Below are 23,449 nucleotides of genomic sequence, written 5' to 3' on the forward strand. Positions count from 1 at the left end.
TTAGAGATTGATTAAATTTGAAGTGTTTGCTGATACCACATGCTGTTTGTCCGTCATTGTGGAGAGGATGTGATCCCTGTCCTCAAAGATGTAAGGTCCTGGCCAGGTGAAGGGGTGGGGACCCTGACAAGGAGGGGCTAAGGAGAAGACATACAGTGGGAAGTGAAGAAGGCCAGGGGAAGGGAGGGGAGGGAGATGTTCATCTACCGGGGAAACTCAGAGAATGTTTCAAGAAAGAGTTGAGTCTTGGGGCACCTCGGTGGCTCAGCCAGTTAAGCGTCCAACTCTTGATTTCAGCTCAGGTCATGATCTCACGGTTTGTGGGATCAAGCCCCATATTGGGCTCTGTGCTGACAATACAGAGCCTACTTGGGATTCTGTCTCTCCTTCTCTCTCCCCCTCTCCCCTCCCCACTGTCTCTCAAAATAAATAAATACACTTAAAAAAAAAAGAGCCAAACCTTAAGGCATGGGGGGCGGGGTGGGGGTGGAGAGTAGGATTTCAATAGGCCAAGATGGATCAGGGGAATAAAAAAGCAGAAAACAGATGTGGAGAACAATACAAATACAGAAAAAGGCAAGAAATTAAAGGGTGTGTTGACAAACAGCACATTAGAGATTAACAGGAGGGAAGGGAGCAGATTTATGATTTGGGGCAAATCATGGGGGGCCTTGAGTGTTACTCTAGGCACTGTGCAGTTTCTCCTGGCAACTGAGAATCAAAGGATACTTTTTTTTTTTTAGGTTTATTTGTATATTTTGAGAGACAGAGAGAGAGCAAGCATGAGCCAAAGGGGCAGAGAGAGAAAGGAGATAATCCCAATCCCAAGTAGGCTCCAAGCTGTTAGTGCAGAGCCCAACATGGGCCTTGAACCCATGAACTGTGAGATCATGACCTGAGCCAAAATCAGGAGTCAGACACTCAACTAAGACACACAAGCACCCCAGATTCAAAGGATTCTTAACAAGAGGGCATTTCTTCTTTCTTATATCTGGAGGGGGTGGACAGTTGGCAGTCCTTACAAAGCACTGTCCTCAACCCTGGGCACATATGAGAATCACCTAGGGAGTTTGTTCATTTGTTAGTGTTTGTTTATTGATTAACTATGCCAAGTCTGGTCTTATTTCTGGCCAAATAAATCAGAATCTCTTGGGGTGGGACCTTGACATGACAATTTTGAAAGAAATTTTTAGGTGATTTTAACATCCAGTCAGTGTTGAGAACCACTGGTTTAATGCATAGTATGAGAATTCTCTATAAATTCTTAATTTTTGTTGGGAATGCTTTGCCAAAATTACATAAGACATTCTGCTTTACTTAACTAGGCATGGCCTAATACATACAACAGAAACTTCTGATATTCTGTGAAAGTTCCTTGCTTTTAAATAACTTCCTCATTTATCATTAGCAATATGTTCATCTGTGTTAAGCACTACCTTCTTCCTGTAGGTATTTCATATATATATCATTGGTAATTACTGATATGTTCCCATATACATGATATGATATTTATAAACACATTTGATATATACAGAGAACAACCAAGATGTCAAGACCATGTGTAACTACCTACCAGCTGTATGTATTAAGATACCCATCACTTACATTGACATAATGGGGTTTCACTTAAATTCTTAAAAATCAAATATTATTTAACAAGAGATAGACGTAGGTCCACTGCTGGGGTGACCTAGCAAGGAGGTTGTGCTATTTTAAGAATCCAAATTTTTTATAAATACTATATGCCAAGATGCAAGTCACAAAGCATGCTAACCGTATGCTAGGGGATTTGAAGGTGTTAATGAAAGCAGAAAGTCCCACGACAAGGGATTCTTTTTTTCCTCCCAACATATGGTGACCACAGCTGACTTGTGCAGTTATGAGAAGGGAAGCATCCTAAAACTCCTAAGGTGCTTTGTGGGGGATGAGGACAGGAGCTGGGTAGCCACTTCCTGTTGGGCAACTCTAATTTGAGTAGGGTAAAAACCCAGATGAGGTGTTGGCCTTGATAGGAAGGGGGTTGGCCTGTCAGAGCCTATGTCCAAAAAAGTCAGTCAAGACAGGGAGAAGCAAGCAGATATAACCAGTCCAGGCAGGTTAAATCCCAAGTGGAGGGGCCAGGTAAGAGAAACCAAGAACCCAGACTGATGGACAGGGAGGCTGAGGGGTAGGGACCTGCCCAAGAGCTTAGGGGATAAGAGATCAGTTTGGCTAGGACTCTCATAAAAGACTCCATGCCATCAATCAGACAGATGAAGAATTACCTTTGAAGGAGCAGAATGAACCGGGAGCACAGACGAAAACGCATAAGGGCTTTTCAATCATCCAATACTAGAATTACTCATTGCGCAAATTTATCCAACAAATATTTATTGAGCATCTCCAATATGCCAGGTCTTTTTCTGTATGCTGAAGATTACAGGCAGGTGGGATGTCTACAGCTCTGCAAGAGTGAATCAATACACAAGATGGCATAACATGTAGTGCTTTATGGGTTTGCTAGGCCCAAAGCACTGTGCCTTTGGAACCCATGTTCTTCCATATGTATGAAATATATAATTAATTGCCTGATGAAGACTTTCCGACATTTCATAATTAATACACCAAAGCTCCAGGGCCCAGGACCCATAGTGACAGGGATGCTAGAAGAAGGCACTAAGGCTGGAGCACAGAACAAGTGGAGAGCCAAGGAAGTGAGGCCTTGTCCCCTGCTTGGCCCATGACCATGACTGGCAGCCTGTGTGGGCCCCAGCATGCTCCCCTGTAAAATGAGGAGGTTGCACTGGATGAATTCCAAAGGCCAGTTCTAGATCTAGGATCCTAGGCAGGGCCAGGGCAGAGTCAAGCTGGACTCAGGCACAGCACACGGCAGCTATGGTCAACCTGAGAGCAGCACTAGCCAGGGCAGCCCCAGGGAGAGGCATGTGATACTGCAGGAGTAACTTGGCCATTTCCTGGGATTGACTGTCTCTCCAAGGGACATCAAAGGAATACGCCAGACTTGTGCTGCTTTCCAGTCTCCACACAACATGGGAGTGTGTTTCTACTGAGAGTGTACTGAGAGACCAACAGGCAGAGGCCACTCGGGTCTAAGCAGGCCCATGGGGGTGGGAACTACCTGATGAACTGGTGGTGTCGGGGGATGCTAAGGTGATTCTCCCAGAGTCAGGAAAAGAGCTGTAATTCACAGGAAGGGAGGACTGGTCTCCCTCTTCCAAGAAGGCCTGTGGGGCTCCCAGGCAGACTTTTGGCTGTAGGTGGAATATCAGGTGGGATTTATCATTTTAAATAATAACTGGCACATGACAGAGCACAGAACCGAAACTCAGATGGCCAAGTAGCTGAAAGTGTCTGTAAGAGAGAAGAAATGGGTTTGGATAAAGAGCGGGGGCGTCAGAAAGACATATGCGCGTACTTACAAAGTGAGTTCAGCGCACTCTACCACGTCCCCCACGTTACCCCCTGGTAATGCCAAACCTTGTAGCCTGTCTTCCTGCCTCAGATAGCATCACTCGCTCCGAGGCACAAATACCATCCACACTCTTCCATATTAGGCCATTCCTCAAACCCGACTCCCACTGTTGTGCAAAAGACGCATTCCCTACAAACAAGTGCTTTGAATTTCCTTGTTTATCGCCCATTCACCTAACACATTTCTTTATTTGCCTTCCTCTGGGGGGCTTAGCGTTCTCAGCTTCCAGTTAAGGAGCGGTACCTGGACTGGGTTTTTACCTCCCCCCCTTCCTCAGTTCCTCCAATGGCTTCCTTATAGAGTTAGGTTAAAGGTGCTAAGCCAAGGTGTCCACAGCCTGGAGTGGAGCCAAAATTCACCCGATGATTCATTTGATTGTGACTCTTCCAGTGTGAGGCCAACTTACTGGGTTCCAAGAATCCTCAGCCAAAGGGCTTCTGCCCCCACAGCTGGCATTGGGTAAATGGAACCAACAGTCTCGATTTCACCTGAGGACCACTGTCCAAAGAGCTTCCAGTATTCACTGAACTGTGAATGAATAAACAAGTTTTTTTTTTTTAAACAGGATGAATGAAGGAATAAAGAAGATTTTTATAGGATTAAATAGATCTCTTCTTTCCTGGATTTAATTCAAACCTAAAATTTAGACGTGAATTCCAGTTTGAGTCTAACATAATCTCACTTCCCTTGACAACTTAGAGGAAATAAAAATATTCTCCAAAAAGTGTAGAGGGAAATTAAACTAAATTGGGCAATGTTAGCAAATCTAGAAAGTAGACAAGACTGGACTGCAGCACCTAATCACCGGCACTGGCACCCCCGCCCTGTTCTGGGGGCACCCTCCATTGTGGTACACAATCCAAGCAAACAACACTGGTCAAAACTCAGCCATCCCATGCCCAGTGGAGATCAAGTATATTTCAAGATGGCCATGAACTAGAGACATTGGAATTGCAACGACAGACTCTTAGAGACCTAATACTGGAAAGGCGCCACAGAAGCGGACCTTACATACAATTTGGGGCAGCGGAGGGATATTTTGAGCAAGGGCCTGACACAATTACCCCCAGATTTGATTTTCCTGTGATGAGATTCCAATTCGCAGATTTGTTTCCCTACTTAATTCCCTGCACTGGGCCTCCTCCCCGCAAATTAACCTACTGACCAAGGACATAAAGTGCCATTTGTATGCCAAATACTCGTGGGCAAAGGTCTCTGAAACCTACAACTTTCTATGGTGTATTCAACACGTGGCGGTGGATGGAGCCAGTCTCAAAGGATTCCTGCAGCAAATTGAAGTAAATCTGCAGAGAGGCTTGGCCACAGCTTGCCAAACTGCCGCCTCTGCTGATTTTATCATCTTTAATTGACCAACCCGAGAACGGGTTTACAACGGAAATTCTTAGCGATGGCCTCTCGGCAGGCGCACACCTCACTGCCCCTCTGGAGGGCGCTTGGTCGCGTCCAAGTTCTGGCCTTTGGAAAACATTGCTCTCCAGCGAACGAGGCCTACCCTGCCTCTTGTCTTCTGCCGGGAAGGCTCAGAGGAGAATGAATTAACTTCCCCCCAGCCAAGCCAGTAGTCCTGATCCTGAGCCAGAAAGCAGTGGCCGTTAGAAGCGAGAAAGAAAGCTAGAAGGAAAGCAACAGTGCTTCCATTATACTATTAAACCATAATCACCTTCTCCTATTATAAGCATCTTCCTGTTTTCCCCGAAGGGGCGCTGTTTAACTGCCACTTGGGTGCAAACGGGCCAAGCCAGCATTTCCTGTGGGTCTGGAAGGTGGGTTAAGCTCAGCCTGCTGTGGCGCATCCACTGACCCCGGAGCAGGCAGTGAGGAGCCACCCTGCTGGGGGTGGGGGCTCTGAGACTGGGCCTCCTGGATTAAGGGGTGATGTTGATGTCCTTCACCTGGGGCCAGGACTAGCGTGAGGCAGGAGGCGTGTTGAGGGCACAAGATTTAAGCAGGTTTTCAGTCTCAGCGTCACACCAGTGGCCCTTTCTCACCAATTCCCGCTCTGCTCAGGGCCACCAGCACTGGGGGACAGGTGCGTGAGTGGGTGCATGTGTGTGTTGTGTAAAAACACACTGTGGTCAGTGGTTCTCAAAGCATCGTCTTCAGACCAGCTGCAACACCTGGGAACTTGTTCGAAATGCAAATTCTCAGGCCCAGTGAATCTGGTACTCGGGCGGAGGGAGAGGGGCTCAGCATCTGTGTAACACGCACACCAGGTAATTCCTGTGCAGCTGAAGCCTGAGAAGCTTGGTAGTGCTAGGGAATAATGCCCGTCCCACGGTCCACATCCAGTGGTCTCTCAGGGTGCTTCGCCCACAGCAGGAACAGGGTAAGAAAAGGTGGGGTGGCGAGATGACAGAGACCTTCCCAAGGCCATCAGCAGGGTCGGAACCCCTCAGGTAGGAAGTCAGGGGTTGCTTTTTCCCCAGCCATCCCGAAGTAAACTGTAGCGGTCAAGACCTGGCAACTGTTGGCAATAAATAAAGATTGCTACTGAGTTGCTTCCTTCCAGGTTCTTCCCCTTAACTAGACAGCTCAGGGCCAGCTGTGGAGTGACACCATGTGTCGTGGGCCAGCCGTTTGACCGTTCTGAGACTGAAATGGCCACCTTTGTAAAACGGGGTAATATCGCCCACCCGTGAGGGTCCGAGAGGCCAACAGAAGCCCAAGAGAAGCGTGGGCCAGGGCAAGCTGTGGTGACAGGCTGTGCGTGCGAAGCAGGGGTGTGGCCTCCACCCAGCTCCGGGGAAGCCAGCTGGGTCGCCTTGGGGACAGAGGACAGCTCAGAGGGGAAGCTGATCTCCTTTAAGCTGCTGTGTTTTTAAAGGAGGCTATCCCCAGTCCAAATGTCCTGGGGCATCAGGCTTCTACAAATGGGCTCACCGAGGGGGGGAAAAGAAAAGCAGAGGGTGAGCCCAGGGCCTGCTGTGGAGCGCTGGAGGGCTGCTTGTGTTTTTACCACATAATGAAGGGCAAGAAGAAACATCCGAAGACCCACATTTAAACTGTCACCAGAACCCAAACAGTATGTAGTGGTGAGGCGGTGACCAACGCCTCCAGCCCAGTGACCTCAGGCACACAGTCATGGACTCGTTTCCTCCTTTGCTAAGTGCTGGGTTGCAAACACAACAGAAGTACGAGGATGAAGTCAGCAGCAACACACTGAGGCACAGCGTAACCACGAGCTCTTATCACGGAGGTCTCATCACAGAATTGGGGAACCATTTCTGCAGTGTGGGAACAGAACTACCTCCCATCCAACTCTCCCCGCTCGTAAAGGTGTCTACTGAGGACCAGAGAGGCTGACAACCTGCAGAGGGCACACAGCTAGGGTGACAGTCAGTAGCTGTGTCCCTTTCTCCCTTCCATTAGGAAGTGCTGGGGGGCGGGGGAGGGGGAGCGAAAATCTCAGCTCTTCCACCCGGGGGCCAGGTAAACAAAGGGCATCCCCGCCCCCGCGTCTTCCTCAGCCTCGCACAGCTGAAGGTTGGAAGGAGGATCCATGACTCACACTTTTCCTCCGGAGGGGATTTAACTCCAAGATAGCATTGCCCTTGAGAAAGAGCCAACCAGCATGGAGGAAAGTTCACCTCGGGGCCCGGGTGGCTCGGGAGCCCCCTTACCTTCCTCGTTTAAAAACCAGGGCTGAAACTGGAGCACCGAGTCAAAGCCGCAGGTGTTCTCTTCAAAGGCGCAGGAACCCGCGGGCAGGTCCAGGGCTCCCGCAAGCTGCAGGGCTGCGGGCACAAAACGAGTTTCAGTTGGGGCTCGGCCTGGGAGCGTCTGCGCCAACTCGGGGCGCCCCGGGGGGGGACGGGGTGAAAGTGACGGGAATGCGCGCGGGAGGGGCGCGAGAGGGGTGCACCACTATACCCTCCCCGCCCCCGGCGCTTGCCCCGCGGGCCCTGCGTGCACCCGCAGCACCACTCCAGGCTTCGGAGAGGGGTACGGCTGTCGGAGAGGATCCCGGGGCGCCCTCGGCTAGCCCAGCCCAGGACGGCAAGCCGGCCACCGGGGCTGCGGGAGCGGGTCACGAGGGCGCCCCCCGGGGGTCCCCCTGGGTCCTCGCACTTACCTTGCACTGCCAGGAGGACGCCCCTTAGCAGCATGGTCGCGCTTCGGGGAGGGAGGACGACCCGAAGGGGGTGCAAGCTACCGGCCCGCTGGGACCGGCAGCCCCGGTGGAGGGGAGCGGGCGCGCCGGGGACGGACCAGGCGAGAGGCAGAGCGTGCACTTGGAGCTGCCCAAGTTTGCGGAGCGGCTCGGGTTGCTGAGCGGAAAGCTGGGGGTGCCTGACTGGGGAGCGCCGCTCGATCGCGTCCCGGGTGAAGCCGGCGCGGCGCACAGCTGGTCCCGGGCGAGGATTGGGCTGGGCGGGAAGGAGACAATTGCACACTTTTGAAAAGCCAGCTAGGACTGGCCGGGAGGGGAGAGGTCGGGATGCAGGGCTTTGGCTCAGGGTTTTAAAGCTCGGGACCAGACCTCTTGCAGACACTTGGAGGGGGGCAGGCCTTCCAGCAGCCCCTCCGCTGGGCTGGGACTGGAGGCGCCCGGCCCCGCCCCGCCCATCCGCGGTGGGAACCAGCTTATTTCTGGGGACAGCTTCCCCGCATCTGGCACACCAGGGCTGCAGGCTGGCCCTAATTTTAACTTCTTCTCCCCAGAATGGAAAAGGGTGGAATTCTCCTAGGAAAACCTAGAGGAAAGCTTGGAAACTGGTGACATAAGCTTTGTATCTCAGCGCGTTCTCAGTATTCTCTGGGCGTTCGGGGCCCAGAAATGCTAAGCCTGGAATACCACCCCCCTTTTTTTAAGCAGTGGAATGTCTGGCATGCCTGGTTCTCAGGATTCCCTCTGTCCCGTAAAATGGGGGCATTCCTCCTCTCCAAAGAGCCATGATAAATTAGTAGGTTTCTAAATTGGCGTGTGGGGGCTGGGGCTGGTGATGTCAGGGAGGAGTTACAGTGAGCGCTTTGAGCACCAAAAGTGTCTTTTAAAAATTCTTTTCCAGGAAAGAACGTGGTGGGGACCGTTTTTTTTTTCTTCTTCTTAGTGGCCTTTACGGTTTTGTGCAGGCAATTTTGTGCCTAGGTCGGTGGTTCTCAAACTTTTGAGGGTGCCTCAGAATCCCCTGGAGGGCCCCCACCTGTCAGAGTTTCTGATCTGGTAGACCTGGGTTGGGGCTTCAGATTCTGCACATTCTTATCAGGTTTCCAGATGTCGATCGTGATGCTGCTAGTCTGGGACCTCGCTTTGGGGAGCCCTGGCCTAACGAACTCCTGTTCAACCATCAAAGCCCTGTTCACGTGCCTTCACCTGGTTTCCAAATTCTCCTGGTTTTCCTTGTCCTTCACTGGCAGCTCCTGACCTATATCCTGTGCTGCTGCTGCTTTTGGTCTGAGCCCTGAACACTGGAGTGCCTCAAGCTGTGTCCTCTTAGCTCCCCTCTCCCTTAGTAATTTCCTCCAGTCCCATAGTTTGGAGCACCAACCGTATAGCCTGATGACTCCCAAATTTATATGTCTAGCCCAGACTGCTCACTGACTCCAGATGCTTCTATCTCACGGCCACCTCAACATTTTCATTTGGATGTTTAACAGCTATCTCATACTTAACAGGTCCCAACACGAATACCTCATAGTCCTTCCCCAGTCTGCCTCCCCTTGCATTTTTTTTTTAAGTTCATTTACTTATTTTTTTTTGAGAGAGAGATGGAGCATATGAGTGAGTGGGGGAGGGGCAGAGGGAGAAAGAGAATCCCAAGTAGGCTCCATGTGAGGGGCTGGAACCCCTCCCCCCAACCGTGAGATCATGAGCTGAGCTGAAACCAAGAGTCTGAGGCTTAACCAACTGAGCCACCCAGGTGCCCCTCCCCTTGCATTTTCCTCGATTAAACCAACACTACACTGTATGTTAACTAACTTGAACTTTAAAACAAATTTTTAAAAGAATCTTTTTCCTCCAGTTGCTCAGGACAAAACACATAGAGTTATCCTTGACTCTTCTCTTCCTCTCAGGACATTATCAAACGCCCCATTCAGGATTCAAGATACAGCAGATGCTAAGTATGTTCCATGCCTACAGTGACCACCCTGATCTGAGTGGCCATCGTTGGCTAGGGAGACTGCAGGAGCCTCCTAACGGTGGGGTCCCTGTCTCTCTGCCTTGCAGGCCTCCACTCCATTCCTAACCCAGTGGTCAGGGGCATCCTTTCAACACAGAAATCGGGCCATCTGCCCTGTCATTCCTTGGCTCCAGACTTGTGACAGCTTCCCAAATCAGCAAATCAAAACCCAGTCTTCACAAAGACCTACTAGGTCCTACAAGACCTGCCCCTCCCCTCACATCTCTGACCTCATCTACCCTGCAGCCACATGGACCTCTCAGCTGGTCCTCAGCTCCAAGCTAGCTGTCCTCCCAGAGCTTTGCACTGGCTGTTCCTTCAGCTTGAAATGCCTTTCCCTGGAAATCCACGACTCCCACCCACACTGCCTGAAAAGGTCTCTATTCAGCTGTCACCTTCAATATGAGAAATTTGATAGCTTTGTCGCTAAAAACAAAAAAACCCTTATGATCCTTTGAAAGTAAGCTTGGACAAATTCTCATGAGTTTTCTGTGAGCAATGACCCAAATCTAAAATTTCTTTAGGGTGTGTGTGTTTATAAGCTTTGCCTCAGGTGGTAGCTAGTAACAAATACCATTTAACATGCTTGCTATTGTAAATGTTTTTTTAATAGAAAATCTCATTCAACTTTCACAAGGACCCTGGGGGGGGGGTGTCAATATTATTATTGCTCCCATTCAACAGATGAGGAGACTGAGGTGCAGACTTCAGTGATAGTGAAACCCATATCTGCTTTATTCCAAAAGCCTATTCTCTCAACCGGTAGAGTAGCCTGTCTCCTTTGTCTTATGTTCTGTTTTGATTTCTTGCTCAGATGGTGCTAAATATCTGATTACTTTCATCAAATTACTTAATGAAACATGCAGAGACAGCTAGGAATCCACTTGAAACCTCAAAACACTCTTTTCAACCAAGCAAGCTTTTAGCAACCATCAAACTGGCACACCTTTTTCCAGGCATCTGCAGAATATTGCAGTTTTCAGATCGCCTTACATTCACCTGCAGGTTCCAAGACTCAGGAAAATGAAAAACGTCAAAGCCGTAAAGACATCTTCAAAAATGTTTAAATATGAATTAAAACGTCAAGGCAACAACATTTATCGCTGCCTGTGGGAAACTGAGCCATTACACATAAACACAAAGTTAGTTGGAGTAAAATTTCCATTTCACAGATAATTGCAGGATCTGGAGCACAGATGACCCTTTGACACTGGAGCAGGTTGGTGTCTCAGGGAGGCAGACTGTGGTTTGGAGGTTCGTGTGCAGGCTGTTTACTAGGGGGCTCACGGCTCGCGGGTTGGAGCCCTGAGTAGGGAGGGCTCTGCCCTGACATTGTGGAGCCTGCTTGGAGTACTCTCTCTGCCCCAGCTCGTGCATTTTCTCTCAAAACAAACAAACAAACCAAACAAACAAAAAAATTCCTTAAGTGGTGCCCTTGGGCTCTGCATGTGTGGAAGGGAGGAGGAGGCACGACTGGGCTGAGGGAGACACTGCTGCGCAGGTCACACAGAGTCTCTCCTGACCCCACAGGGAACTCTGGTGGTGAAACGGCCCACCCAGTTTATCCCACGTTGGGCTGATATGTCCAGCTGCTTTGTATTGCTGCTCCTGTCAGTCACTGACGGATGTGGTCCACACCTGTCCTGGTGTGCTTTCTGCACTGAGGCCGACCCAGAGGGGCTGAGGACTGGAGGCCGTGCGATGACGACAATCCCAGCAGCTGGGATGACAAGTCCCTGCTTGAAGGAGGATCCGGACAGCACACTGGTGTCCACCACAGACATTTTGCAGACAGGGGAAAGGATATTGCACATGGAGAGAGCCAAGGAGGGAATCCACAAAATCTAGGAATTACGTGCATTAACCCACTTCCTTCGGTCTCTAATCATGGAGCCATGGAGCCAAGCACCGCCTTAACCTCTGGAAAAAACAGCATCAGACCCCCAGATGAGAACTACCCAGGACTCTCTCCTCCAAGACTTAGCTTAATGGAATGATTAAATAATGCATGCAAAGTTCTGGCCTGTAGAAGGCGCTCAATAAGCATTAGGTATTATAGTGGGTTGAATGGTAGCGCCCTCCCCCCCGCCCCCCCCCCCCCCCAAAAAAGGTATGTTGTGAATGTGACCTTATTTAGAAAAGGTGCTATGGAGAGGTAATTCAGTTAGGGATCTTGAGGTAAGATCACCCTGGATTATTAAAGGCCCCAAGTCAAGGGCAAGTGCCCTTCCCAGAGACAGAAGACAGTAACAGACAGGGTAAAGGTGGAGACAGCGATGGCAGTGGCAGAGCCCCAGGCCAAGGAGCACCTGGAGCCACCTGCAGCGGAAGGGGAGAAGAACAGATCTTGTCCTGATAGCCTCAGGGGAGTGTAGCCCGCAGACTCCTTCGCTTCACAGTCCTGACTTCCAGAGCCGGGACATAATAAACTTACTGCTGTTTTAAGTCACTGGTTTGTTCTGGCAGCTGGACGACACTAATACAGAAAGGGTTAAGCAAAGAGCAAACACGTGCCAGGCACGTGCCAGGCGTCATCTCCCGTGACCCTGCTACCTCCCCGCGAGAGGGAGACATTGCTCTCTCCATCTCACAGAACATGAAGCAGGCCCAGAAGCGTCCATTAACTTGTTCCGGGTCACACGTCCAGCTATGCTGCCAATGCAAACCTGCCGACACCGTGACACCACGTGCAGGGAAAGGCTCCTGTCCCTGCGGAGAGCCACGCGAGCCCTGTCGCAGAGCCTGGCGAAGCCTCGCGCTGCTCTGCTCCCCGCTCCTCTCGGGGCAGCCCTCAACCAAGGATCCAGCTTTTCGTTTAACCCCCTGGCTCTAGAGATCTGGCTCGGTCTTCCAGTTTTCTGGGCACAGTAGAGGAAGGAGAAATACGGGTGCCCCTCGCAGGAGCACCTGCGTCATTCTCGTGACGTTTCTCCTGACGCACCCTTGCGTGGTCTCATGCAGTGCCCCCTAATGGTCACTTCAGCAAGCACTTCCATGTGCCCGGCACAGCGCTGGGGGCAGGGACCCAGGGGTGGACAAGAAGCATTCTTCGCCTCACAGATGGCAGACCGACCCATGGAAAGACCATTTTGCTGAAACAGGCTGCCGAGGTAGAGCAAGGCCTGCAAACAAAACCTCCACCGGCCAGGGAAGTAACATGAATGAAAGAACTGAGCTGGTAGCAGGGGGCGCTTAGGGAGGGATGGTGGAGCCAGCGCCCCCAACCACAGGGCATCGCTGGCACCAGCTTGAGGCCAAGTCGCCATGGCGCGATGAGGGTCCAGCCCTGCCTATTTTGCCCAATTTTTCAAAAGAAGCCCAATGTCTAGAGATGTGTGTAATAGCTCCTGATTTTCAAACACTGGCAATGAATTAAAACAGATCTATGTAAATCCCCGCCCGGGTAGAGTCAAATTTGGTGGGAGGCTAACTTCAATTCTCCAGCCGCTGTGGAGACCGAGCATGGGATGCCTCAGCACCACCCTTCCAGACACAGTTGATCAGTCCCATTCTAGAGAAGAGAAAATGGAGGCAGAAAGAGTCTGACTTTCAGCAAAGGTCATGGGTCTCTAAGAGGTAGAGACAAGACGGGAAGTCATAAGCTCATTCCTCACTGGTCCGTATTTGGGCACACAGAAAGGACTTTGTATACTGTAGGTCCCGTGCAAATGTAAGGCTATTCATAATATCTTTTATATTAATTTTACTTTGGTTGCTCTCTATTACATATTATAGGTTTTAAAATTTACATCTGTATCTATATGTATATGTATATCTATGTATCTATATCTATATATACATACAGTAAAACCTTGGTTTGTGAGCATAATTCATTCTGGAAACATGCTTGTAATCCAAAGCACTCGTATATCAAAGTGAATTTCAAGAACCATGGGCTCCGTTGTGATCATGTGACATTCAGTGTCACATACTACTCATATTGCAAGACGTTGCTCGTTTACCAACTTAAAATTTCTTAGAAATGTTTGCTCGTCTTCTGGAACATTCGCAGAACAAGTTGCTCGCAATGCAAGGTTTTATTGTTTATCTTTTTTCCTTTCTTGCTTCCTGCATCCCCTCTGATCTATAGCAAGACATTGTCTCTGCTCTGGAGTTTTGTCTGTCTCTGCCTCTCTCCATCTTTCTTCTTTCTTTCGTGTCTGTCTGTCTGTCTCTCTCTGGGTCTCTGTGATGCACTCTGGGGCTCACCTCTGCCTCTCCCTCAGCATTTTCTCTGTCTTGCTTTCATGTTGTCTCTCTCCCTCTCTCTCGCTCTCCACACTTAGACCCCAACATATCCCACTCAGTGCATGCTATCAGGTCGAGAATAAGCTGGTAAAACAATTCCAGCCTCTGTGGCTTGTCCTGCCCATGACCTTCATTGCATTCCTGCAGGAGGTGTCTGGGGGCTCTGCCCCAAGGCTGGCTGGCAGTGTCCCTTGGTTCCTGACTAGCACCAGCTGCCTCTCACCCCTTGGGGACAGTCACGTGCCTGCTGCAGGTCTGACTCATCTGCTGTGACGGACCGAGGCCCAATGTTAACCAGTTGTTAACAAATGTCCTGTTACTACAAAATATATGCCCTGCTTTTCAAATCCCTACACTCAAATGACTGGATTTGGTCAAGCAGCTATTTCCTTTACAGTCGGCATTGGAAAGGGAGTAGATAGTTAAATAGATACTTTCTATCGTTAATCTTTGTTCCATCAGTTTACTCGGAACCCTAGCTTGGAGTCAGACATCTTTCACTATGGTTTGATGGCAATCTTTTGAATTTTTTTTAAGTCAAATGTTCTTGGGGCTGACTCATCATAGTGAAAACACTACCACCTTTCATTGAGTGTTTGTGATGTGCCAGGGGGTTTCATGGTCAATTTATGGAGGAAGAAACTAGGCCTAAAGAGTTTAAGTGACTTGCCCAAGGGTGGGGGGCCAGGATGTGAAACCAGCTCTAGCTACCACCAAAGCCCTCTTGACCTGTCTACACTTCCAATGTGGGGAAAGTTTGGGCAAACACTGTACAATGTCCTGCTCTCGGACCCCACACTTCATTGCTCTACTGCTATGCTGGGCCAAGGCCAGAGGCAAGTTTCTGTCGGTTCCAGTGAAGCGTCTATACTCAGAGTTTGCAGAAAAAGCCCTTTATGACCAGGGTCAACCTACGTTTCCATTCTGAGCCCATCACACTGCTACCACCCACGCCCCCACCAGCCCATGCTGGTCCTGAACTCTGTCCTCTGGGCCACTCCTCATGTGTTCTTATGTGTTCTTCTTTCTGCTCAGAAACAGAATGCCTTCCTCTCCTTCTCCCTTTAGGAAACTCCTTATAATGGGTTGAATTCTGTCCTCCAACTCCCAAGATGTATATTGAAGTCTTATCTCCCAGGACCCCAGAATGTGACTTTATTTGTGAAGATGAGGTCACACTGGAGCAGAGTGGGCCCCTAACTCAATTAAGACTGGTGTCCTTATAAAAAGGTGAAATTTACATAGCATAGTAATGCTACCAGATAAAAACGCCCGGAGACACTCACCTTGGCCCCAGTGAGCTTCCCACAGACCTCTCTTCTTTCCAAAGCATTGTTACAATGGGATTGACCCTTCTGGTTCTTAATATGATTGCAAAATGCCTTTCAGCAATGACTATCAGCCAACTTTGGCAAAAAATAAAGGCTTATTACTTACAAGGCCTGGAAATTACACAGCACACCCGGGTCCACTGCGAGGTTGTAGGTAGAGACACATGGCGCCCATGGGCTGGGCTTCTGCTTTTATTGGGGTTAGGGTGGGGGCCGAGGGTTTTGTGGGCTCACGATTGGTGAATTTAAAATGTAAGAGCAAGAATTTAAAGCAAGAGAGAAAAGACAAGTGGCCCAAATGGCCAGTTACCGGAATCAACCAAGATCTTTAAAACAAAGGAGACTCAGCGAGGAAAGGTGGTCTGGCTCTTTATCTAGACCCCTTGGCTGGCAAAGAGTTTGTTCAAGATAACTTCAAGTCTCTGAAGTGGATGCCTCTTTGGAATGGAGGCCTTCAGCAACCAAAACTTAAATCAGGCACTTGTGTCACGAAAAAGAAAAAATACAGTCCGTTTACACTACCCACTCTTCTTCATTTCCAAAGACTCAGCTCAAATGTCTTCTCCTCCTCTACCTGTGCCTCCTGTCCTCCCAAACCACAATGTTCTTGAGGCCGCATTGCCATGACTTTGTGTATGTCTCTGTTATCCACAATGGAAGCTGATATTTCAAGGGCTGAGAAGTCTGCTTTACACTTGTTTCTGCTCTGGTGTCATCTGTGTGCATGGCTAACTGTAGGCACACAATAAATGCTGGCTGAAAGAGAGGCTGTGGAACAGCACGTCCTCCCTGGTATACACAGCCTGCCGAGGCTGTGGGCCTATCATTAGAAGGGAAAGAACTAAATCTAAGCTATCGGTCCCCCAGGAGGGTATTTATGGAAACAAATGAACTGCACAGATGTGCTCGGAGATGACAGAGCCAATGGAAAGAGGAACGGCCGTCTGAACGGGGAGCCGAGTAGGCTTTCTGGGGTCAGAGTGGCATGTTTGGTAAACTCGGGGAAGGCAGGGGAGGGAGGCTCTCAGAAGCCCACTTTCATGAGAGGTGGAGGGGGCTGCAGGGAGAGGACTTGGCCCCTGAAAGGAGGCACCAGGCCCTGAGGGTTGGAGGGAGAGAGAGAGAATAATGAAACAGCCTGCATCCGGCCATCTGAGCCTGTGGCAGCCCAGCCCTGTACACTCCCATAGGGGTCCAGGAGAAAGGCTGGGCTGTTGGGAACCCAGATGAGTCTGTCCCCCTAGGTCTCTGCCAAACACGGGCCACAAACAGCTCTATGACCCCGGGGACAGGATTAAAAAGAACGGGTGGGCAGTGTCTTGTCCACCTTGCTGCAGACATTGTTGGCATTTCAAGGTTAACTGCGGTGAGAATGGGCAGCTTGTGGCTGTGCCGGGGATGGGGTGGGGGGCAGGCCTGTGAACACGTATGTTCACCCCTGGGACATCCCCCCAATCCTGGGAGTTAAGGCCCTATGTCCCCTGCAGGGGCTAGGAGTGAGCCAAAGGACTTGGGATTCTACCTCATTACAGTTAGTGGGGGCTCCAGAGGCTGGGGGCTCTACGCACAACGTGGGCTAAACCCAAGTAATACGTTTTCTCCTCTTCAAGCTGCATCTGAGAGCTGGAATTCTGCAGCCAAACACATTCCCCAAAAGAGCCGTGAAACCCCAAACCCTAGATGCAGAGATGGCGATGTTTACAGCTTCTCAGAGACAGAATGGCCACCATCTGGGAGGGGAGAGACAGCAAACATCAGCTCTGAACAGGCAAACGAGGTGTGCGTGCATGCGGGCATGCGTGTATGTGTGTGTGGTGTGCAAAGACATATTATTGATGGCAAGTCAAGCCACACCATTACCAGTAATCTGGAAGCTTGAAATGCAAAGGCCTAAAATCCTGGGTATTTTTTATTTACTTCAATTTTAATTTTTTAACGTTTATTTATTTTTGAGAGACAGAGAGACAGAGTGTGAGTGGGGGAGAGGCAGAGGGAGAGGAAGACACAGAATCTGAAGCAGGCTCCAGGCTCTGAGCTGTCAGCACAGAGCCCGACCTGGGGCTTGAACCCACGGATCTCAAGATTATGACCTGAGCCGAAGTTGGATGCTCAACTGACTGAGTGACCCAGGTGCCCCTTTATTTATTTTAGAAAGAGAGAGTATGAGAGGGTGAAGGGCAGAGAGAGAGAGACAGAGAGAAAGAGAAAGAATATTAAGCAGACTCCATGCTCAGGGCTCAGTGTGGAGCCTGACATGGGTGGGGCTTGATCTCATGACCTTGGGATCATGACCTGAACCTAAATCAAGAGTTGGACACTCAACTAACAGAGCTACCCAGGCATCCCTAAAATCCTGGGTGTTTAAAGATGTCAAATGACACCAATTCCTCCAGATTTTCAAAGTGAGTGCCCAAGGCACAGGTGATTTTGGTGATAATGAAAAAACCCGACCACCAGACATTGCAAGATGCCTCAAAGAGCTGATCCAGTGAATCACAGTTCCAGCTGTACATCAGAACCACCTGGGGAGTTGTTTCTAATACACAGGTTGGGCCCCAGCAAACCAATTAAATCATAATTTCTGGGACAGGACAAAAGCACTAGTATTTCTTTAAAGTTTTCCAAGGTGATTCTACTAAGCCAGGGTTAAAAAGGCTCTGGCTTAAGGGGCACCTGGGTGGCTCAGTCGATTAAGCATCTGACTCTTGGCTTCTGCTCAGGTCATGATCTCACAGTTCATGGGTTCATGCCCCCCATGTTGGGCTCTGTGCTAACATTGCAGAGACTGCTTGGGATTCTCTCTCTCCTACTCTCTCTGCCCCTCCCCTGCTCACTATCTATCTCTCAAATTAATAAACATTAAAAAAAACTTAAAAAGAATGCTCTGGCTTAATATTTTCATTAACAGAGTTAAGTCTTATTGATGGGGGAGCAAAAGGCAAGCTGAGGGCAAAGCACAAGCTAAAACCTCTCAACCCCCCCCACCTCCAGTGGGATATGTATGATGTTCTTCAGACACTCCTGACTGCCCAAGAACAAAGGAAAGGGAAGAACAGATGGTTAACTGATAGAGATCATAGTCATGTCTGACACAGACCAATTTGCCACTGTCTTAATGATTTACAAGAAAAAAGGGATATCCAGAAACCTACAGACTGAGTTCCCTGGAACCCTAACATCAGCCTCCCCTCCCTAGAAGAGAAAATCTTATGGGGTGCCCGGCGGCTCAGTTAATTACGTGTTCAGCTCTTGGTTTCAGTTCAGGTCATGATCTCATGGTTTGTGGGATCAAGCCCCACATTGGGCTCTTCACTGACAGCACTGAGCCTGCTTGGGATTCTCTCTCTCTGACCCTCCCCTGCTCATGCTTATGCTCTCTCTCTCTCTCTGTCTCAAAATAAATAATAAAAACATTAAAAAAATTAAATGGTCATGCTTATGCTCTCTCTCTCTCTCTCTCTCTCTCTCTCTGTCTCAAAATAAATAAATAATAAAAACATTAAAAAAATTAAGTGGTCATTTGTTATAAAAAAAAAAAAAGAAAATCTTACATAATCAGTCACTCCTTACAACTCTAGTACAACTCTTTCTGCCCACAGATCCTGACCCTGTGCTTTAATAAAACCATCTTTTCACACAGAAAATGTCTCAAGAATTATTTCTTGGCTGTTGGCTCCCAAATCCCAACACTACAAACCGTGTGACTATTATTATTAAATTTTTTTAAAGCGTTTTGAAAAGAACAAACTGTTAGAACAGGGAGTGTAATTTTGTCATTGAGACCATGGACTCTGGAGACAGACCCCTGGAGTTGAACTTGTAGCCCCTTACTACCTGTGAACCTAGAGCACATTGTTGAGTGGCTCTCTGCCTTAGTTTCCTCTTCTGTAAAATGAAAATAATAGTAGTACCTACCACACGGGGTGGTGATGAGTACTAGGTTAAAATATTATTTTAATATTCAAAAAAGAGCCTGCACTCTGTTTGCACTATGTAAATATTAATATTCCTTTTGTATCAACTCAAGTTTTTCCAGGCTTGTAGTTGAGATTGATTATGGAGTGTATCCATCAGAACAGCCTTTCATATAGTATCCTGCCTTTGGGGAGTGGGAGGGTGCAGAAACTAGAAATACAAATGGGACAATTGGTAAGCTGTAGCTTTGATGTCTTATCAGAGTAGAAGAAAAATCTGAACTATTGAGTGGATGCCTTTCTAAGTACTAACTGATGTGAAAATGTTGGGGTTCGGGAGTGAACGATCAAGAAAGAATTCTTGAGATGTTTTCAGTGCAAATAGTTGGTTTTATTAAAGCACAGGGATTAGGACACATGGGCGGAAAGGGCTGCACTGGGGTTGTGACGGGTGACTGATTATATACCTTCAAGTTGGGAGGGGTTAGGGAGAGTGTAATCTGTAAGGAATTTTGGAAGCAAGGTTTCCAGGACCTCGAGGGAATAGGTGTTGTGAGGAAAAGGTCACTTATTACTGTCTAATAAAACCTTGGTCATGAGACCCTTTAGATGTAGATCAGTGGGCCATATGCTTGGAAGATGATTGCTAACATGTATCTTGGGGGGTAGAGATAAAGGAAGTCTCCAAAGTCATTTTTATATGTTAAAGGAGACTTATAGAATTCTGGAGGTTGGGCTAATGTTAAACTAAGGTTGCCTTTTACCCTCAGCTAAGTGTCACCATTGAGGCAGCTGAGCTCCTAGAGGAAGGTCACTCTGCCTATCTCAAGGACCTGTCAGTGGGCTGTAAGCTGTAAGGAAATTTAATTGTTTCTTTTGCCTTTGTTTCCCCATATCACCAACAACTAGGACATTAAAAAGAGTAACATAGAAAATAGTTTCAGGATTAAAATGGAACCTTCATTTGATGATACTTGAGGTGGAGCAAACAAGATGGGGGGGAAGATATGGAGAGGCTTCTTACAGATGATGTTTCTAGAGGCTAAAGGAAATGATCTTGGTCCCTGGTTATAGCCTGATGGGCAAGTTTGTCTGTGTCCAATAAAAGTGTCTTCTGGAAGAAAAGAAAAGAAAAGGAAGAAAAGAAAAGAAAAGAAAAGAAAAGAAAAGAAAAGAAAAGAAAAGAAAAGAAAAGAAAAGAAAAGAAAAGAAAAGAAAAGAAAAGAAAAGAAACAACAACAACAACAGAGAGAAACTTTTAAATGAGACATCTTGTTTCCAAACTGCTGGAAGCCCCTATAACTCCTCCTCAACAGAAAAGGGTGCTTTTCTCATTACACATTTTACAACTTGATATACACATTTATTTTATATTTATTTTGTTATGGGAAAGCTTTATTTAGTCACTCACCCATAGCAGGTTCAAATTAGATCTCTGAATATCCAACTCATGGGACTCAGGATTTTTCTCACGTTTTGGTGGGATGGATGGGGATGTTCCATGGGAAAGTGGTTCCCTCACTCCTAGGCTTCCTTCCAAAACCAGACAATAGAACTGAAAGGGCTCCTTTCACTCAAGCTGTGGGAATGCCCTGCAGTGGGGGCTGCCTTCTGCATCTCTGCTGGGTTTCCATGTTGGGTCAGACATCACCACATTCCTCCAGAAGGGAGTAGCTTCTCTGTAGGTGGCATCTGCCTGGGTCCCCACCAGACTCCCAGGTCTATTAATGCTTGTGTTCCACGTTTTCCCTTCAAAGTTCAATTTCCTTCTTTTTGAAATAGATCCTTTAGGAACTTTTCTCAGCTAAGATCTATGAGAGGTCAATTTGCTCAGTCTTTGAAAGCATCAGTCAAAACATTAGCTCAGTTGGATATAGGTTTCTAGATTAATGTTCTGGGTGAAGACAGTGGATTGGACACGCTCATCCAAATTTGGCTTCTCTAGAACCCATTGAAAGACTATAACAAATAGTCATTCTGTAGAAATGTATAAGCCTTTAAGCCTACAGAGAATGGGAAAGGAGACAGCAAACTTTTGAAAGCTAGAAAGAAAGTGGATAAAGAAAAAATGACCTAGCAGATGGAAGTCAGGTTGGTGGCTCAGTTTATTCTACAATGTCATCAAGAGTCCAGGAGATAGTGATACTGGATAATATTAGAAACGAGGAAGAAGAGGGTGGCCAAAAATGAGGATCAAAAAAGGTGTTTGAGAAGCACTAGCTATAATCAATGCTATTGGATGACTTCTTGTCTCCTAACCAGGAAAGCTGGTGGCATAGTCCCAGTCTGAACTGAAAGGCCTGATAAACCAGGGGAGACAATAGTGTCAGTTCTGGTCCAAATCTAAAGGCCTGAGAAGGATGAACTCTATGGTCTGAGGGCAGGAGAAGACAGATGGCCGAGCTGAGGCAGAGAGTAAATGAGCCCTTCTACTTTTTTGTTCTATGCAGGTCCTTAAGGGTAATGGACAAATTGGCTTGTATTGGCGGGGGGGGGGGGGGGGGGGGGGGGGTGGTCTTCTTTACTAGGTCAGCTGATTCAAATGCTAATCTCTAATCTCTTCCAGAGACAATCTCTCAGACATACCCAGAAATCTTTTTTTACCAGCTATCTGAGCATCTCTTAGCCCAGTCAAATTGACACATTAAACTAACGATCACACCATTCTAGCAAAAGAGAGGAAAAGGCAGAACAGAAGTAGGCTGGATTGGGAGGGCAAAGACTGGGTTAAGAGCAGAAGTTCCACCCTGAAGCCAGGGTGAATAAATGAATGTGTAGACCCTGAAAGCGGAGACCCTGCCTCCAAGCCCTGATCACCCACTTGGCTTCCAGAACAGTTATGACCAGACTTTTTCTCTCCAGGCAGAAGAATGAGAATGGAAAGGTCATCTCCAAGGAATCTGACCAGATATAGAAGAAAAATGTAAACATAGTGGTATTAAGGTTTCCGCCAACAGATAGCCCTCCAGCTATATCACCCTCCAATGCAACTTATTCAGATCTTCCAGTTAGCTTTTTATCCACAATTAAACATGAGCAGACACCTAAATATCACCAAACAGCTAAAGAATGCCTCTAATATACAAGATAAAGGTCAAACAAACAAGCCACTAACAAAAAAAAAGCAACTTCAAAGCAAAATAAACCACGAAAGGAAAACTTCAAAATAAAACAATTATTAAAATCTTCAGAGAGATAAGCCATCGTGCTGAATCCCAGAAACAACTTCAGGATGCTATTTAAAAAGGAACATTCAGAGAACACAAAAGATCTCTTAGAAATTAAAACCATGAGAGCAGAACTGAAACACTCAATGAGAAAGGTTGGAGGTTCAAGTGAACCTTTTGGGTCATTCTCCCAAAAAAAGTAGAGCATAAAGCAAAGAAAAAAAAATAGAAGAAAATAATAGTATTTTATATTTTATTATAATAAAATATTATAAGGGTATAAATTTATAGTTCTATATTTGCATTTTCAACAGAAAATATAAAAGCTTATATTTTATTGCAAAACATTGTATCAAACAGTCTAATAAGGCAACATCTAAATAATAGGAGTTTCCGGGTACCTGGCTGGCTCAGTCTGTAGAGTATGTGACTCTTGATCTTGGGGGTCATGCATTCTAGCCCCATGTTGGGCAAAGAGAATACTTTAAAAAAAGAAAAAAGAAAAGAAGAAAACATGAATAATGGGAGTTTCAGAAGAAGAGACCAGAGAAAATGAATGAGGGGGAAAAAAATTAGAGAATTAATTTAAGGAAATTTCCTGAATTCAAATACATGACTTTGTAGGTTGAAAGGCTCATTAAGTGCTCAGAACAATGGATGAAAATGGGCATACACCAAGTCATATCACTGTGAAATATCAAAACAATGGGGACAACAAAGAACACATTAAACACTTTCAGAGGGCAAAAACAAGTCACAAACACTCAAGAGCAAGTCATACGTACACGTGTAATGCAAACATTGATGATTGATCTAAACCAAATTATACTATTACTATATTAAAAGGATGAGGGTCTGGGAAATACAGAAGTGTATGGTGGGTGTGGAAGGAAAGGAAATAATTCCTATCTTCCGATATGGAAGCAATTATTCCATTATCCTCTGGCCTCTGTTGATGTTGTTGAGAAGTTTATTGACACTATAGTTGCTCCTTTGCAGGTAATCTATATTCTCTGGCTACTTGTAGGTTTTATTCTTTGTCTTTGGTGTCCTGTAGTTTCTCTGGGGTTTCCAATAATCTCAGTGAAGGTTTAAGGGGGCTCATCTGGATCCTTTAGGAATCAGTGTACAGCATTACGATTGTATGCTAGGCTAGTTAATATCCCTGCACACA

The 23,449-nt window shown here is 47.4% G+C and overlaps 1 protein-coding gene across 8 annotated transcripts in view; it reads right to left on the reverse strand.

The window, feature by feature from the left end:
* Positions 1–23,449, reverse strand: part of MAMDC2 (MAM domain containing 2) — a 401,951-nt gene that overhangs the window by 145,285 nt on the left and 233,217 nt on the right. For all 8 annotated transcript variants that reach the window (XM_027041065.2, XM_053205285.1, XM_027041067.2 and 5 more), the window contains 2 exons: positions 7,566–7,860; positions 7,114–7,227 (listed from right to left, as the gene is read on the reverse strand). In XM_027041065.2, coding sequence (XP_026896866.1) covers positions 7,114–7,227; positions 7,566–7,860 — 409 coding nt within the window. The remainder of the gene's footprint in view (positions 1–7,113; positions 7,228–7,565; positions 7,861–23,449) is intronic.

Source organism: Acinonyx jubatus, chromosome D4 (assembly GCF_027475565.1).
Source record: "Acinonyx jubatus isolate Ajub_Pintada_27869175 chromosome D4, VMU_Ajub_asm_v1.0, whole genome shotgun sequence".
Classification (NCBI taxonomy): Eukaryota; Metazoa; Chordata; class Mammalia; order Carnivora; family Felidae; genus Acinonyx; species Acinonyx jubatus.